Source organism: Carcharodon carcharias, chromosome 5 (assembly GCF_017639515.1).
Source record: "Carcharodon carcharias isolate sCarCar2 chromosome 5, sCarCar2.pri, whole genome shotgun sequence".
Classification (NCBI taxonomy): Eukaryota; Metazoa; Chordata; class Chondrichthyes; order Lamniformes; family Lamnidae; genus Carcharodon; species Carcharodon carcharias.
Genome location: NC_054471.1, coordinates 6,497,729 through 6,513,856, shown reverse-complemented (window position 1 = coordinate 6,513,856; position 16,128 = coordinate 6,497,729). Strand labels below are relative to the sequence as shown.

The 16,128-nt window shown below is 61.7% G+C and overlaps 1 protein-coding gene across 1 annotated transcript in view; it reads right to left on the bottom strand.

Annotated features, from left to right (window-relative positions):
* The window catches only part of slc35b2 (solute carrier family 35 member B2), a 40,848-nt gene extending 25,132 nt beyond the window's left edge, over positions 1-15,716 (bottom strand). Inside the window, exons 1-2 of the mRNA XM_041187785.1 lie at positions 15,499-15,716; positions 11,176-11,357 (exon numbers count right to left, since the gene is read on the bottom strand). Of these exons, the coding sequence (XP_041043719.1) occupies positions 11,176-11,357; positions 15,499-15,515 (199 nt within the window). The 5' untranslated portion in view covers positions 15,516-15,716. The remainder of the gene's footprint in view (positions 1-11,175; positions 11,358-15,498) is intronic.
* Positions 15,717-16,128: the final 412 nt, after the last annotated feature.

Sequence of the window (16,128 nt, the reverse complement as noted above, 5' to 3'; positions counted from 1 at the left end):
GTGTTTGACACATTGGGAATGAGAATGGTGGGAGTGAATGGGAAAAGTTTTGACACATTGGGAATGAGATTGGTGGGAGTGAATGGGGAGAGGTTTGATCATTGGGATTGTGCACGTGGGAGTGAATGGGAAGGGATTCGATCACTGGGAATGTGCACAGTGGGAGTGAATGGGGACGGGTTTGATCATTGAGAATGAGTGGGGTGGGAGTGAATAGGAAGCTGTTTGACGCATTGGGAATGAGAATGGTGAGAATGAATAGGAAGCTGTTTGACACATTGGGAATGAGAATGGTGGGAGTGAATAGGAAGCTGTTTGACACGTTGGGAATGAGAATGGTGGGAGTGAATGGGAAGGGGTTTGACACATTGGGAATGAGAATGGTGGGAGTGAATGGGGAGGGGTTTGATCTTTGGGATTGTGCACAGTGGGAGTGAGTGGGAAGGGGTTTGATCATTGGGATTGTGCACAGTGTGAGTGAATGGGAAGGGGTTTGATCATTGGGATTGTGCACAGTGGGGGTGAGTGGGAAGGGGTTTGATCACTGGGCATGAGAATGATGGGAGTGAATGGGAAGGGGTTTGACACATTGGGATTGTGCACAGTGGGAGTGAGTGGGAAGGGGTTTGATCACTGGGAATGAGAATGATGGGAGTGAATGGGAAGGGGTTTGACACATTGGGATTGTGCACAGTGGGAGTGAGTGGGAAGGGGTTTGATCACTGGGAATGAGAATGATGGGAGTGAATGGGAAGGGGTTTGATACATTGGGAATGAGAATGGTGGGAGTGAATGGGGAGGGGTTTGATCATTGGGATTGTGCACGTGGGAGTGAATAGGAAGGGATTCTATCACTGGGATTGTACACAGTGGGAGTGAATGGGGAGGGGGTTGATCATTGAGAATGAGTGTGGTGGGAGTGAATAGGAAGGTGTTTGACACATTGGGAATGAGAATGGTGGGAGTGAATGGGAAGGGGTTTGATCTTTGGGATTGTGCACAGTGGGAGTGAGTGGGAAGGGGTTTGATCATTGGGATTGTGCACAGTGTGAGTGAATGGGAAGGGGTTTGATCATTGGGATTGTGCACAGTGGGAGTGAGTGGGAAGGGGTTTGATCATTGGAATTATGCACAGTGGGTGTGAGTGGGAAGGGGTTTGATCACTGGGAATGAGAATGATGGGAGTGAGTGGGAAGGGGTTTGACACATTGGGAATGAGAATGGTGGGAGTGAATGGGGAGGGGTTTGATCACTGGGAATGAGTACGGTGGGAGTGAATAGGAAGGTGTTTGACACATTGGGAATGAGAATGGTGGGAGTGAATGGGAAGGTGTTTGACACATCGGGAATGAGAATGGTGGGAGTGAATGGGAAGGGGTTTGACACATTGGGAATGAGAATGGTGGGAGTGAATGGGAAGGGGTTTGATCTTTGGGATTGTGCACAGTGGGAGTGAGTGGGGAGGGGTTTGATCATTGGGAATGAGTATGATGGGAGTGAATGGGAAGGCGTTTGACATATTGGGAATGAGAATGGTTGGAGTGAATGGGAAGGGGTTTGACACATTGGGAATGAGAATGGTGGGAGTGAATGGGAAGGTGTTTGACACATTGGGAATGAGAATGGTGGGAGTGAATGGGAAGGTGTTTGACACATTGGGAATGAGAATGGTTGGAGTGAATGGGAAGGGGTTTGACAACATTGGGAATGAGAATGGTGGGAGTGAATGGGAAGGTGTTTGACACATTGGGAATGAGAATGGTGGGAGGGAATGGGAAGGTGTTTGACACATTGGGAATGAGAATGGTGGGAGTGAATGGGAAGGTGTTTGACACATTGGGAATGAGAATGGTGGGAGTGAATGGGAAAAGTTTTGACACATTGGGAATGAGATTGGTGGGAGTGAATGGGGAGAGGTTTGATCATTGGGATTGTGCACGTGGGAGTGAATGGGAAGGGATTCGATCACTGGGAATGTGCACAGTGGGAGTGAATGGGGACGGGTTTGATCATTGAGAATGAGTGGGGTGGGAGTGAATAGGAAGCTGTTTGACGCATTGGGAATGAGAATGGTGAGAATGAATAGGAAGCTGTTTGACACGTTGGGAATGAGAATGGTGGGAGTGAATGGGAAGGGGTTTGACACATTGGGAATGAGAATGGTGGGAGTGAATGGGGAGGGGTTTGATCTTTGGGATTGTGCACAGTGGGAGTGAGTGGGAAGGGGTTTGATCATTGGGATTGTGCACAGTGTGAGTGAATGGGAAGGGGTTTGATCATTGGGATTGTGCACAGTGGGAGTGAGTGGGAAGGGGTTTGATCACTGGGAATGAGAATGATGGGAGTGAATGGGAAGGGGTTTGACACATTGGGATTGTGCACAGTGGGAGTGAGTGGGAAGGGGTTTGATCACTGGGAATGAGAATGATGGGAGTGAATGGGAAGGGGTTTGACACATTGGGATTGTGCACAGTGGGAGTGAGTGGGAAGGGGTTTGATCACTGGGAATGAGAATGATGGGAGTGAATGGGAAGGGGTTTGACACATTGGGAGTGAGAATGGTGGGAGTGAATGGGAAGGGGTTTGATCATTGGGATTGTGCACAGTGGGAGTGAGTGGGAAGGGGTTTGATCATTGGGATTAAGTACAATGGGAGTGAAAAAGAAGGGATTTGATCCATTGTGTTTTTAATACAATGGAAGTGATCTATTTCACCTCTTTTCTATTTTTCCTCAGTTCTATTGAAGAGTCATACGGACTCGAGACATTAACTATGTTCCTCTCCACAGATGCTGTCAGACCTGTTGAGCTTTTCCAGCTATTTTTGTTTTGGATTTCCAGCATCTGCAGTTTTTTGCTTTTATTTTTGCTTTGATCTATTCTCACTCCTGCCTAGCAAATACAAGGGCATCAACACCTGACATCTCGCCCAGCTGGACACAGAGCTCAACCACACAACCCCACCCAGCTGGACACAGAGCTCAACCACACAACCCCATCCCCGTCCAGCTGGACAGAGAGGTCTACCTCACAGCCCCACCCCCACCCAGCTGGACACAGAGCTCTACCTCACAGCCCCACCCCCATCCAGCTGGACAGAGAGCTCTACCTCACAGCCCCACCCCCACCCAGCTGGACACTGAGCTCAACCACACAACCCCACCCAGCTGGACACAGAAATCAACCACACAACCCCACCCAGCTGGACACAGAGCTCAACCACACAGCCCCACCCCCGCCCAGCTGGACAGAGAGCTCAACCAAACAACCCCACCCAGCTGGACAGAGAGTTCTACCTCACAGCCCCACCCCCACCCAGCTGGACACAGAGCTCAACCACACAGCCCCACCCCCGCCCAGCTGGACAGAGAGCTCAACCAAACAACCCCACCCAGCTGGACAGAGAGCTCTACCTCACAGCCCCACCCCCACCCAGCTGGACACAGAGCTCTACCACACAGCCCCACCCCCGCCCAGCTGGACAGAGAGCTCAACCACACAACCCCACCCCCACCCAGCTGGACAGAGAGCTCAACCACACAACCCCACCCAGCTGGACAGAGAGCTCTACCTCACAACCCCACCCCCACCCAGCTGGACAGAGAGCTCTACCTCACAGCCCCAACCCCACCCCCGCCCAGCTGGACACAGAGCTCAACCTCACAGCCCCACCCCCACCCAGCTGGACAGAGAGCTCAACCTCACAGCCCCACCCCCACCCAGCTGGACAGAGAGCTCTACCACACAGCCCCACCCAAACCCAGCTGGACAGAGAGCTCTACCTCACAGCCCCACCCCCGCCCAGCTGGACACAGAGCTCTACCACACAACCCCACCCCCAACCAGCTGGACAGAGAGCTCTACCTCACAGCCCCACCCCCACCCAGCTGGACAGAGAGCTCAACCACACAACCCCACCCAGCTGGACAGAGAGCTCTACCTCACAACCCCACCCCCACCCAGCTGGACACAGAGCTCTACCTCACAGCCCCAACCCCACCCCCGCCCAGCTGGACACAGAGCTCAACCTCACAGCCCCACCCCCACCCAGCTGGACAGAGAGCTCAACCTCACAGCCCCACCCCCACCCAGCTGGACAGAGAGCTCTACCACACAGCCCCACCCAAACCCAGCTGGACAGAGAGCTCTACCTCACAGCCCCACCCCCCCCCAGCTGGACACAGAGCTCTACCACACAACCCCACCCCCAACCAGCTGGACAGAGAGCTCTACCTCACAGCCCCACCCCCACCCAGCTGGACAGAGAGCTCTACCTCACAGCCCCACCCACACACCCGCCCAGCTGGACAGAGAGCTCTACCTCACAGCCCCACCCCTGCCCAGCTGGAAACAGAGCTCTACCACACAGCCCCACCCCCACCCAGCTGGACAGAGAGCTCTACCTCACAGCCCCACCCCCGCCCAGCTGGACACAGAGCTCTACCACACAGCCCCACCCCCGCCCAGCTGGACAGAGAGCTCAACCACACAACCCCACCCCCACCCAGCTGGACAGAGAGCTCAACCACACAACCCCACCCAGCTGGACAGAGAGCTCAACCACACAACCCCACCCCCACCCCCACCCAGCTGGACAGAGAGCTCAACCACACAACCCCACCCAGCTGGACACAGAGCTCAACCACACAACCCCACCCAGCTGGACAGAGAACTCTACCACACAACCCCGGCCCAGCTGGACACAGAGCTCAACCACACAACCCCACCCAGCTGGACACAGAGCTCAACCACACAACCCCACCCAGCTGGACAGAGAGCTCTAGCACACTGCCCCACCACGCCCAGCTGGACACAGAGCTCTACCTCACAGCCCCACCCCCGCCCAACTGGACACAGAGCTCTACCTCACAGCCCCACCCCCGCCCAGCTGGACACAGAGCTCTACCACACAGCCCCACCCCCGCCCAGCTGGACAGAGAGCTCAACCACACAACCCCACCCAGCTGGACACAGAGCTCAACCACACAACCCCATCCCCGTCCAGCTGGACAGAGAGGTCTACCTCACAGCCCCACCCCCACCCAGCTGGACACAGAGCTCTACCTCACAGCCCCACCCCCATCCAGCTGGACAGAGAGCTCTACCTCACAGCCCCACCCCCACCCAGCTGGACACTGAGCTCAACCACACAACCCCACCCAGCTGGACACAGAAATCAACCACACAACCCCACCCAGCTGGACACAGAGCTCAACCACACAGCCCCACCCCCGCCCAGCTGGACAGAGAGCTCAACCAAACAACCCCACCCAGCTGGACAGAGAGCTCTACCTCACAGCCCCACCCCCACCCAGCTGGACAGAGAGCTCTACCACACAGCCCCACCCAAACCCAGCTGGACAGAGAGCTCTACCTCACAGCCCCACCCCCGCCCAGCTGGACACAGAGCTCTACCACACAACCCCACCCCCAACCAGCTGGACAGAGAGCTCTACCTCACAGCCCCACCCCCACCCAGCTGGACAGAGAGCTCTACCTCACAGCCCCACCCACACACCCGCCCAGCTGGACAGAGAGCTCTACCTCACAGCCCCACCCCTGCCCAGCTGGAAACAGAGCTCTACCACACAGCCCCACCCACACCCAGCTGGACAGAGAGCTCTACCTCACAGCCCCACCCCCGCCCAGCTGGACACAGAGCTCTACCACACAGCCCCACCCCCGCCCAGCTGGACAGAGAGCTCAACCACACAACCCCACCCCCACCCAGCTGGACAGAGAGCTCAACCACACAACCCCACCCAGCTGGACAGAGAGCTCAACCACACAACCCCACCCCCACCCCCACCCAGCTGGACAGAGAGCTCAACCACACAACCCCACCCAGCTGGACACAGAGCTCAACCACACAACCCCACCCAGCTGGACAGAGAACTCTACCACACAACCCCGGCCCAGCTGGACACAGAGCTCAACCACACAACCCCACCCAGCTGGACACAGAGCTCAACCACACAACCCCACCCAGCTGGACAGAGAGCTCTAGCACACTGCCCCACCACGCCCAGCTGGACACAGAGCTCTACCTCACAGCCCCACCCCCGCCCAACTGGACACAGAGCTCTACCTCACAGCCCCACCCCCGCCCAGCTGGACACAGAGCTCTACCACACAGCCCCACCCCCGCCCAGCTGGACAGAGAGCTCAACCACACAACCCCACCCAGCTGGACACAGAGCTCAACCACACAACCCCATCCCCGTCCAGCTGGACAGAGAGGTCTACCTCACAGCCCCACCCCCACCCAGCTGGACACAGAGCTCTACCTCACAGCCCCACCCCCATCCAGCTGGACAGAGAGCTCTACCTCACAGCCCCACCCCCACCCAGCTGGACACTGAGCTCAACCACACAACCCCACCCAGCTGGACACAGAAATCAACCACACAACCCCACCCAGCTGGACACAGAGCTCAACCACACAGCCCCACCCCCGCCCAGCTGGACAGAGAGCTCAACCAAACAACCCCACCCAGCTGGACAGAGAGCTCTACCTCACAGCCCCACCCCCACCCAGCTGGACACAGAGCTCAACCACACAGCCCCACCCCCGCCCAGCTGGACAGAGAGCTCAACCAAACAACCCCACCCAGCTGGACAGAGAGCTCTACCTCACAGCCCCACCCCCACCCAGCTGGACACAGAGCTCTACCACACAGCCCCACCCCCGCCCAGCTGGACAGAGAGCTCAACCACACAACCCCACCCCCACCCAGCTGGACAGAGAGCTCAACCACACAACCCCACCCAGCTGGACAGAGAGCTCTACCTCACAACCCCACCCCCACCCAGCTGGACAGAGAGCTCTACCTCACAGCCCCAACCCCACCCCCGCCCAGCTGGACACAGAGCTCTACCTCACAGCCCCACCCCCGCCCAGCTGGACAGAGAGCTCAACCTCACAGCCCCACCCCCACCCAGCTGGACAGAGAGCTCTACCACACAGCCCCACCCAAACCCAGCTGGACAGAGAGCTCTACCTCACAGCCCCACCCCCGCCCAGCTGGACACAGAGCTCTACCACACAACCCCACCCCCACCCAGCTGGACACAGAGCTCTACCTCACAGCCCCACCCCCACCCAGCTGGACAGAGAGCTCTACCTCACAGCCCCACCCACACACCCGCCCAGCTGGACAGAGAGCTCTACCTCACAGCCCCACCCCTGCCCAGCTGGAAACAGAGCTCTACCACACAGCCCCACCCCCACCCAGCTGGACAGAGAGCTCTACCTCACAGCCCCACCCCCGCCCAGCTGGACACAGAGCTCTACCACACAGCCCCACCCCCGCCCAGCTGGACAGAGAGCTCAACCACACAACCCCACCCCCACCCAGCTGGACAGAGAGCTCAACCACACAACCCCACCCAGCTGGACAGAGAGCTCAACCACACAACCCCACCCCCACCCCCACCCAGCTGGACAGAGAGCTCAACCACACAACCCCACCCAGCTGGACACAGAGCTCAACCACACAACCCCACCCAGCTGGACAGAGAACTCTACCACACAACCCCGGCCCAGCTGGACACAGAGCTCAACCACACAACCCCACCCAGCTGGACACAGAGCTCAACCACACAACCCCACCCAGCTGGACAGAGAGCTCTAGCACACTGCCCCACCACGCCCAGCTGGACACAGAGCTCTACCTCACAGCCCCACCCCCCCGCCCAACTGGACACAGAGCTCTACCTCACAGCCCCACCCCCGCCCAGCTGGACACAGAGCTCTACCACACAGCCCCACCCCCGCCCAGCTGGACAGAGAGCTCAACCACACAACCCCACCCCCACCCAGCTGGATAGAGAGCTCTACCTCACAGCCCCACCCCCGCCCAGCTGGACAGAGAGCTCTACCTCACAGCCCCACCCCCACCCCCGCCCAGCTGGACAGAGAGCTCTACCTCACAGCCCCACCCCCGCCCAGCTGGACAGAGAGCTCAACCACACAACCCCACCCAGCTGGACAGAGAGCTCTACCTCACAGCCCCACCCCCATCCAGCTGGACAGAGAGCTCTACCTCACAGCCCCACCCCCGCCCAGCTGGACACAGAGCTCTACCACACAGCCCCACCCCCATCCAGCTGGACAGAGAGCTCTACCACACAGCCCCACCCCCACCCAGCTGGAGAGAGAGCTCTACCTCACAGCCCCACCCCCACCCAGCTGGACACAGAGCTCTACCACACAACCCCACCCCCACCCCCGCCCAGCTGGACAGAGAGCTCTACCTCACAGCCCCACCCCCGCCCAGCTGGACAGAGAGCTCTACCACACAGCCCCACCCCCGCCCAGCTGGACACAGAGCTCTACCTCACAGCCCCACCCCCGCCCAGCTGGACAGAGAGCTCTACCTCACAGCCCCACCCCCGCCCAGCTGGACAGAGAGCTCAACCTCACAGCCCCACCCCCGCCCAGCTGGACAGAGAGCTCAACCACACAACCCCACCCAGCTGGACAGAGAGCTCTACCACAAAGCCCCACCCCCACCCAGCTGGACAGAGAGCTCAACCACACAACCCCACCCCCACCCAGCTGGACAGAGAGCTCTACCTCACAGCCCCACCCCCGCCCAGCTGGACACAGAGCTCAACCACACAACCCCACCCCCACCCAGCTGGATAGAGAGCTCTACCTCACAGCCCCACCCCCGCCCAGCTGGACACAGAGCTCTACCTTACAGCCCCACCCCCACCCAGCTGGACAGAGAGCTCTACCTCACAGCCCCACCCCCACCCCCGCCCAGCTGGACAGAGAGCTCTACCTCACAGCCCCACCCCCACACCCGCCCAGCTGGACACAGAGCTCAACCTCACAGCCCCACCCACACCCAGCTGGACAGAGAGCTCTACCTCACAGCCCCAACCCCACCCCCGCCCAGCTGGACACAGAGCTCTACCTCACAGCCCCACCCCCGCCCAGCTGGACAGAGAGCTCAACCACACAACCCCACCCCCACCCAGCTGGACAGAGAGCTCAACCAAACAACCCCACCCAGCTGGACAGAGAGCTCTACCTCACAACCCCACCCCCACCCAGCTGGACACAGAGCTCTACCTCACAGCCCCACCCCCACCCAGCTGGACAGAGAGCTCAACCACACAACCCCACCCCCACCCCCACCCAGCTGGACAGAGAGCTCAACCACACAACCCCACCCAGCTGGACACAGAGCTCTACCTCACAGCCCCACCCCCGCCCAGCTGGACACAGAGCTCTACCTCACAGCCCCACTCCCGCCCAGCTGGACAGAGAGCTCTACCACACAGCCCCACCCCCACCCAGCTGGACAGAGAGCTCTACCACACAGACCCACCCCCACCCAGCTGGACAGAGAGCTCTACCTCACAGCCCCACCCCGCCCAGCTGGACACAGAGCTCTACCTCACAGCCCCACCCCCGCCCAGCTGGACACAGAGCTCTACCTCACAGCCCCACCCCCGCCCAGCTGGACAGAGAGCTCAACCACACACCCCCACCCCCACCCAGCTGGACACAGAGCTCTACCACAGCCCCACACCCATCCAGCTGGACAGAGAGCTCTACCTCACAGCCCCACCCCCGCCCAGCTGGACACAGAGCTCTACCTCACAGCCCCACCCCCACCCAGCTGGACAGAGAGCTCTACCTCACAGCCCCACCCCCGCCCAGCTGGACACAGAGCTCAACCACACAACCCCACCCCCACCCAGCTGGATAGAGAGCTCTACCTCACAGCCCCACCCCCGCCCAGCTGGACAGAGAGCTCTACCTCACAGCCCCACCCCCGCCCAGCTGGACAGAGAGCTCAACCTCACAGCCACAGCCCCACCCAGCTGGACACAGAGCTCTACCTCACAGCCCCACCCCCACCCAGCTGGACAGAGAGCTCTACCTCACAGCCCCACCCCCACCCCCGCCCAGCTGGACAGAGAGCTCTACCTCACAGCCCCACCCCCACCCAGCTGGACAGAGAGCTCTACCTCACAGCCCCACCCCCGCCCAGCTGGACACAGAGCTCTACCTCACAGCCCCACCCCCACCCAGCTGGACAGAGAGCTCAACCACACAGCCCCACCCACACCCAGCTGGACACAGAGCTCTACCTCACAGCCCCACCCCCACCCAGCTGGACAGAGAGCTCAACCACACAGCCCCACCCCCACCCAGCTGGACAGAGAGCTCAACCACACAGCCCCACCCCCACCCAGCTGGACAGAGAGCTCTACCTCACAGCCCCACCCCCACCCAGCTGGACAGAGAGCTCAACCACACAGCCCCACCCCCACCCAGCTGGACAGAGAGCTCTACCTCACAGCCCCACCCCCACCCAGCTGGACACAGAGCTCTACCTCACAGCCCCACCCCCACCCAGCTGGACAGAGAGCTCTACCTCACAGCCCCACCCCCGCCCAGCTGGACAGAGAGCTCTACCTCACAGCCCCACCCCCACCCAGCTGGACAGAGAGCTCTACCTCACAGCCCCACCCCCGCCCAGCTGGACACAGAGCTCTACCTCACAGCCCCACCCCCACCCCCGCCCAGCTGGACAGAGAGCTCTACCTCACAGCCCCACCCCCACCCAGCTGGACAGAGAGCTCTACCTCACAGCCCCACCCCCGCCCAGCTGGACACAGAGCTCTACCACACAACCCCACCCCCACCCAGCTGGACAGAGAGCTCAACCACACAACCCCACCTCCGCCCAGCTGGACAGAGAGCTATACCTCACAGCCCCACCCCCACCCAGCTGGACAGAGAGCTCTACCACACAGCCCCACCCCGCCCAGCTGGACAGAGAGCTCTACCTCACAGCCCCACCCCCACCCAGCTGGACAGAGAGCTCTACCACACAGCCCCACACCCGCCCAGCTGGACAGAGAGCTCAACCTCACAGCCCCACCCCCACCCCCACCCAGCTGGACAGAGAGCTCTACCACAGCCCCACCCCCACCCCCGCCCAGCTGGACAGAGAGCTCTACCACACAGCCCCACCCCCACCCCCGCCCAGCTGGACAGAGAGCTCTACCACAGCCCCACCCCCACCCCCGCCCAGCTGGACAGAGAGCTCTACCACACAGCCCCACCCCCACCCAGCTGGAGAGAGAGCTCTACCTCACAGCCCCACCCCCACCCCAAAGGACTGTGACTTTCTGCCACATAGCATCTACCTGTCTCCAGATAGTTTTTCCTCTTGAAGTACTGAACAAGCAGATAACCTGGGAGGATGATGGTTGTATAACCAGCAAGATTAATAAAAAAACGCAGAATCCAAAAATCAGACCAAGCTCCATCAAGATCCGAATCCTGAGCACTGGCTGGAGAGATCACTAACATCAGAGCAAACAGGGAGCTGAAATACAAGGTAAGAACATTAACCCCATGCTGTATTTCTGCAATCATGCACACACTCGGCATAGCTTCCCTCACCATCCCTCCATCCCACTGTTCCCCATATTCCCACACCCATCCCTCAGCCCCATTTCTGTCCCTTATGTCATTCCACAATATTTCCACTCTCTCCTTCCCTGCTTCACCCCTATTGCTCTCCTTCCCTCTCTCTCTTTCCAACTCCCTCCTCCTCTTTCTCCCCCTCACTCCTATTTCCTCCCTCCAACTCTCCCCCTCCCCAACTCCCCCCTCTCTCCCCAAATCCCCCCTTCCCCCCTCCACAACTCCCCCTCTCTCCACAACTCTCCCCTCTCTCCCCCACAACTCCCCCCCTTCCCTCCTCTCTCCCAAATCCCCCTTTCCCTCTCCCACCTCACACCCTCCAACAGCCCCCTTCTCCCTTCAACAGCCCCCTTCTCTCTCTCTCTCCCCAATTCCCTCCTTCCCCTCTCTCTCCCACTCCACTCTCTCTCCCCCTCACAGAATCACAGTGCAGAAGAGGCCCTTTGGCCCATCAAGTCTGCACTGACAAGTGAGAAACGCCTGACCCACCTACCTAATCCCATTTACCAGCACTTGGCCCATAGCCTTGAATGTTATGATGTGACAAGTGCTCATCCAGGTACTTTTTAAAGGATGTGAGGCAACCCGCCTCCACCACCCTCCCAGGCAGTGCATTCCAGACCATCACCACTCCCTGGGTAAAAAAGTTTTTCCTCACATCTTCCCTCAACCTCCTGCCCCTCACCTTGAACTTATGTCCCCTCGTGACTGACCCTTCAACTAAGGGGAACAGCTGCTCCCTATCCACCCTGTCCATGCCCCTCATAATCTTGTATACCTCGATCAGGTTGCCCCTCAGTCTTCTCTGCTCCAATGAAAACAACCCAAGTCTATTCAATCTCTCTTCATAACTTAAATGTTTCATCCCAAGCAACATCCTGGAGAATCTCCTCTGCATCCCCTCCAGTGAAATCATATCCTTCCTATAATGTGGCGACCAGAACTGCACACAGTACTCCAGCTGTGGTCTCACCAAGGTTCTATACAACTCCAACATGATCTCCCTACTTTTGTAATCTATGCCTCGATTGATAAAGGCAAGTGTCCCATATGCCTTTTTCACCACCCCAATAACATGCCCCTCCGCCTTCAGAGATCTATGGACACACGCCAAGGTCCCTTTGTTCTTCAGAACTTCCTGGTGTCTTGCTGTTCATTAAATACTTCCTTGTCAAATTACTTCTCCCAAAGTGTATCACTCACACTTTTCAGGGTTAAATTCCATCTGCCACTTATCTGCCCATTTGACCATCCCGTCTATATCTTCCTGTAGCCCAAGACACAACCTCACTGTTAACCACCCGGCCAATCTTTGTGTCATCCGCAAACTTACTAACCCTCCCTCCTCTCTCCCTCCAACCCCTCCCCTCCTCCCCACCGCCCTCACACCCCCTCCCCCCATCGTACCCCCCACGCTCGCTCCCTCGCCCTCCTTCCTCCCCTCTCCCCCTCCTCCCCGTTCTCCTTCCCCTCTTCCTCCCTCCTCCGTCCCTTCCTCTATCTCCCTTCCTCTCCATGCCTCAGCCCACTTCCTCTCCCTCCCTCACCCCCTACCCCCCAACCCCTCTCTCCACCCCCCTCCTGCTCTCTCCACCCCCCTCCCCCTCTCTCCACCCCCCTCCAACCCACTCCACCTTCCCCCTCTCCACTCCCCTACCCCTCTCTCCACCCCCCTCCACCTTCCCCACCCCCCTCCACCTTCCCCCTCTCCACCCCCCTCCACCTTCCCCACCCCCCTCCACCTTCCCCCTCTCCACCCCCCCTCCCCCACTCTCCTCCCCCTCCCGCCATTCCCCCTCCCCCCTCCCGCCATTCCCCCTCCCCCACTCTCCTCCCCCTCCCGCCATTCCCCCTCCCCTCTCCCGCCATTCCCCCTCCCCATCCCACCTCCCCCACTCTCCTCCCCCTCCCCCATTTCTCTCTCTCTCTCCTTCCCCCTCTCTCCACCCCCTTTCCCCCCTCACCATCCCCCCTCCATCCCCCTTCCCTCCCTCTCCCCCTCCCTCCCCCTTCCCTCCCCCCTCCATCCCCCTTCCCTCCCTCCCCCCTCCATTCCCCTTCCCTCCCTCTCCCCCTCCCACTCCCCCTCCCTCCCCCTTCCCTCCCCCCTCCATCCCCCTTCCCTCCCTCCCCCCTCCCTCTCCCCCTTCCCTCCCCCCTCCATCCCCCTTCCCTCCCTCCCCCCTCCATTCCCCTTCCCTCCCTCTCCCCTCCATCCCCCTTCCCTCCCTCCCCCCCTCCATCCCCCTTCCCTCCCTCCCCCCCTCCATCCCCCCTCCATCCCCCTTCCCTCCCTCTCCCCCTCCCTCCCCCTTCCCTCCCCCCTCCATCCCCCTTCCCTCCCTCCCCCCTCCATTCCCCTTCCCTCCCTCTCCCCTCCATCCCCTTCCCTCCCTCCCCCCCTCCATCCCCTTCCCTCCTCCCCCCTCCATCCCCCCTCCATCCCCCTTCCCTCCCTCTCCCCCTCCCTCCCCTTCCCTCCCCTCCATCCCCCTTCCCTCCTCCCCTCCATCCCCTTCCCTCCCTCCCCCTCCATTCCCCTTCCCTCCCTCTCCCCCTCCCTCCCCCTTCCCTCCCCCCTCCATCCCCTTCCCTCCCTCCCCCCTCCTCTCCCCCTTCCCTCCCCCCTCCATCCCCCTTCCCTCCCTCCCCCCTCCATTCCCCTTCCCTCCCTCTCCCCTCCATCCCCCTTCCCTCCTCCCCCCCTCCATCCCCCTTCCCTCCCTCCCCCCTCCATTCCCCTTCCCTCCCTCCCCCCTCCATTCCCCTTCCCTCCCTCTCCCCCTCCCTCCCCCCTCCATCCCCCTTCCCTCCCTCTCCCCTTCCCTCCCTCTCCCCCTCCCTCTCCCTTCCCTCCCCCCTCCATCCCCCTTCCCTCCCTCTCCCCCTCCATCCCCCTTCCCTCCATCCCCCTTCCCTCCCTCTCCCCCTCCATCCCCCCTCCATCCCCCTTCCATCCCTCCCCCCTCCATCCCCCCTTCCCTCCCTCCCCCCCTCCATTCCCCTTCCCTCCCTCTCCCCCTCCCACTCCCCCTCCCTCCCCCTTCCCTCCCCCCTCCATCCCCCTTCCCTCCCCCTTCCCTCCCCCCTCCATCCCCCTTCCCTCCTCCCCCCTCCATTCCCTTCCCTTCCTCTCCCCTCCATTCCCCTTCCCTCCCTCTCCCCCTCCCTCTCCCCCTCCCTCCCCCTTCCCTCCCCCCTCCATCCCCTTCCCTCCCTCCCCCTCCATTCCCCTTCCTCCCTCCCCCTTCCCTCCCCCCTCCATCCCCCTTCCCTCCCTCCCCCCTCCATTCCCCTTCCCTCCCTCTCCCCCTACCTCCCCCTTCCCTCCCCCCCCCTCCATCCCCCTTCCCTCCCTCCCCCTCCATCCCCCTTCCCTCCCTCCCCCCTCCATTCCCCTTCCCTCCCTCTCCCCCTCCCTTCCCCTTCCCTCCCTCTCCCCCTCCCTCCCCCCTCCATTCCCCTTCCCTCCCTCTCCCCCTCCCTCCCCCTTCCCTCCCCCCTCCATCCCCCTTCCCTCCCTCCCCCCCTCCCTTCCCCTTCCCTCCCTCTCCCCCTCCCTCCCCCCTTCCCTCCATCCCCCTTCCCTCCCTCTCCCCCTCCATCCCCCCTCCATCCCCCTTCCCTCCCTCCCCCCCCCTCCCTCCCCCCCCTCCCTCCCCTTCCCCCTCCATCCCCCTTCCCTCCCTCCCCCCCCCTCCCTCCCCCCCTCCCTCCCCTTCCCCCTCCCTCCCCCTTCCCTCCCTCCTCCTTCCCCCTCACCATCCCCCCCTCCCTCTCCCCCCTCCATCCTCCTTCCCCCTCACCATCCCCCCCTCCCTCTCCCCCCTCCATCCTCCTTCCCCCTTCCCTCACTCTCCCTCCTCTCCACACCCCTCCCCCCTTATCCCCTCTCTCTCTCCACACCCCCCTCTCACCCCCTTATTCCCCCCCACCAACATTCTCTCTCCCTCTTTCCCCCACTCCCTCTCTCCATTCCCCCTCTCTCCCCCCTTATCCCCCCCCCACTCCCCCGCCCCCGCTCCCGCTCCCGCTCCCACCTCCACTCGGGCTCCATCGCTGCCGCTCTGTTCGCTCCGCCCCGCTCTGGGGTTCAGGTTGATCCTGTCCCCGGAGCCCGGGTTTCCGGCCGCCGACCCCGATCCAGCATCACCCGGAGCCGCGGATCCAGCCTCGGCCTTTCCGGCTGCCCGACCGCAGGCGGCAACGTCCCGGCGACGGCGGGAGGAGAGGCCGGGAAACCCCAAAACCCGTTACCCGCCCGCGACAGCGCCCCGGCGGGCGGGAAGACAAACTGCAGCGTCCCCCGGCGGGCGGGAGGACCAACTGCAGCGTCCCCCGGCGGGCGGGAGGACCAACTGCAGCGTCCCCCGGCGGGCGGGAGGACCAACTGCAGCGTCCCCGGCAGGCGGGAGGACCAACTGCAGCGCCCCGGTGGGCGGGAGGATCAATTGCAGCGTCCCCAGCGGGCGGGAGGACCGACTGCAGCGTACCCGGCGGGAGGGAGGACCGGCTGCAGCGCCCCGGTGGGCGGGAGGACCGACTGCAGCGCCTCAGCGGGCGGAAGGAGCAACTGCAGCGGCCCCGGCGGACGGGAGGTGCAAATGCTGCGGCCCCGGTGGGCGGGAGGACCTACTGCAGCTCCCCCGCGGCGGGCGAGAGGACCGGCT